The following is a 2792-nucleotide window of genomic DNA, read 5'->3' as shown; positions in this document are numbered from 1 at the left end:
GTCCTTCCTGTCGTCAAACACTGAAATCTAATTATCATCATTACTGAGGACGAACGAGTCTGAGCTGCATCCAGATCTACTGTCCTCTACTGACCTGGACCGTGTGTGTGTGTGTGTGTGTGTGTGTGTGTGTGTGTGATGATAAATCTTCAGTTCCATTTAAATTCCCCTCGTCTCTGTCTCTGTATTAAAGTGTAGTCGAGGTGAATGTTAATTAGCTCCCGTCCGTCCTGCGCTCTGATTGGACGGCCGCTGGTCACCTGACCAACTTCAACCTCCACATAGCAGTCGGTTTAAGGTCGTCTCTTATTTAACCGCGTCCTAAAACCAAGCTGAGGACGATGAACGTGTCCGTCGGTCTGTTTTCTCTGGAGGACTGAGCTTCTCATGTACGATCAGAGGAATGTGATGATGAACGGTAGCGTGTTGTTTAAACAGACTGTAGGTGTTGAATACTGGTTTGCTGCTAATTACAGGTAAAAACTAACCAACTGACGACTTCACCTACAGCTAACCATCAACAACAGGCCACAGCTGTAAATAATGTCCTCATCACACATCTGGAGTGGGGTGTTTGACGTGTTTACACTATTTTTTGCGATATATGAAAAAAAATTTCTGTGATTTAACATTTTTTTGACTGTTTTTGAAATTACAAATAACTAGAAACTCACAGACAGCAGGTACCGACTTCCATGTGAGCTGGAACATGAGAACAGAGGCCGTGCTGCTGTGTTCAGCCAATCAGAGCCCTGGGGGGCGGGGCTAAGCTGGCGTCTGTCTGTCTGTCTGTCTGCAGGTCGCTGTCAGCTGATCGTGGAGCCTCAGTGTCACATGCTGCCCTACAATCAGACGTGGCTGTCGTCCTCCGTTGCCGTGGTGAAGAGCTCAGAGGTCGACATGTTGCTAAGGTAACCGCATCCAGACACAGAGGAGGCCTTCGTCGCCAACAGGTTGTCTTTATAGAGGAGTTACCAGAAAGACTCCACAGATCAGCCAGAAGAGTTCTGAGGTTGAACTTCAGGCAGTGTCTCCTCAGAGAGCCGGAGAGGAGAATCCAACCTCCTGGATCAATAGATAGATGCAGCACGGATCAGAACCAGAGACCAGAGGAGCCAGTTGGTGGAGATACATTCATCTGATGGTGGAACATCTTTCTACATCTGATGGTGGAACATCTTTCTACTGATGGTGGAACATCTTTCTACATCTGATGACCAGAGAGGAAACGTCTGGAACATGGAGATAGTTCAACATCTGCAGGACGAGGAGATGGAGATTAAAAATTGCCCCAAATACCTACAAAGTAACCGAAGCAGACAGAAAAATCAATGAGGTGAGACAACATACCAGAAGAGAGACAAACAATGAGAAAGATGAGACGCAGAGCAGAAGTGGAGACAACGTAAAGCAGGTAGAACAAGGTACACGTGGTCACAACGAGACAAAACAACTAAAACGAGTCACAAAATGACACAACACAACAAAACGAGGTTTAAAACGTCTGAAGCAGAAAGACTCTGCGGCAGAACAGGAGGAGACAGAAGCTGCTCAGAGCAGAGCGCTGCACCTCGGCAGCTGCTTCAGATCTGGAAACCCCGTCAGCTGAAACCGAAGCTGCTGAAATGCGACGCTGCAGCTGACGTCCTGTTTACTCTGTCGCATGTTTCTGCCGCAGACGTTACTTAGCAACAGCTTCACACTTTGCTGCTCCGGAGGCTCAGACGCTCGACTCTGACTGGTTCTCCTCCAGAGCAGCTTCTCAGACCGTCACACATCTACACACACTGACATGTTCATCAGTCAAGACAGGAAGAGGGAACCTGCAGCCTGTTGCACGACCTTCAACCAAATCTTCCTAACGTTCCTCCAGAACCTCCTCTGAACATCTGGTTCTGTATCTGCAGCACCTTTATCTACTGACCAGAGTTCTACCTTCAGAGGTCCAGGTCCTTGAAGTCCACAGAGGAGGGTCCAGATTGATCACCTTAATGGACTTTTTCCATCATTTCTGAGCCTCAGAACTTCATCAGTCCAGCAGATAGACACATGACATGTAGGAGGAAGATCACAGAGGCACATGAAGACAAGATGAGACACCAAACAAGGAAGATGTGACCAAAATGGAAAAACAAAACACAAAATGGCACAAAGCAGGAAAAATGACTGTGTGGGGAAACTGAGACGGGAGCTGCTGCTGGAGCTCAGTGATGGTCAGTCTGACCCCATCAGTCTGACCCCATCAGACTGACCCCATCAGTCTGACCCCATCAGTCTGACCCCATCACACTGACCCCATCAGTCTGACCCCATCAGACTGACCCCATCAGTCTGACCCCATCAGNCTGGTGTCCCCTGTTCACCTTGAATCTGACCTCCAGCTGCTGTTGTCTCCACCTGTGTTTTCCTCTTCAGGTATTTTTGGCAGCGACCTGTCAGACTCCGCCCCCCTCCCCTCCCCTGAGCACATCGCCGACAACAACCGTGGTTACCATGGCAACAGCACAAGCAGCCCCTCCTCCTCGTGGTTCGAGGCCGACAACGTCACGTTTGTTCTCCGAAGCCACGGCGACGTCCCGGCGAACCGCAGCGCGAGCACAGCCGTCCCTCCGATTACCTCCTCTCAGGCCCCGCCCACACAGCCCCGCACCAAGCCTCCTGATTGGATGGCGGCCGTGACGGCGCTCAGCACGGCCTGGCCAATGGGCACGACTCCAACACCTGACACAGGTACGCTGTAAAACATGCAACATGTAGGGAAATGTAGTCCTCACGACACAACAAAAAACTAC

The 2792-nt window shown here is 49.9% G+C and overlaps 1 protein-coding gene across 1 annotated transcript in view; it reads left to right on the top strand.

The window, feature by feature from the left end:
• corin (corin, serine peptidase) overlaps positions 1 to 2792 on the top strand; it is a 28742-nt gene that overhangs the window by 1899 nt on the left and 24051 nt on the right. The window contains exon 2 of the mRNA XM_008300332.1: positions 2416 to 2730. Coding sequence (XP_008298554.1) covers positions 2416 to 2730 — 315 coding nt within the window. The remainder of the gene's footprint in view (positions 1 to 2415; positions 2731 to 2792) is intronic.

Source organism: Stegastes partitus, unplaced genomic scaffold (genome assembly GCF_000690725.1).
Source record: "Stegastes partitus isolate 25-593 unplaced genomic scaffold, Stegastes_partitus-1.0.2 Scaffold1526, whole genome shotgun sequence".
Lineage (NCBI taxonomy): Eukaryota > Metazoa > Chordata > Actinopteri > Pomacentridae > Stegastes > Stegastes partitus.
Note: the sequence above shows the minus strand (reverse complement) of the source record. Positions and strands in the feature narration are given on the sequence as shown.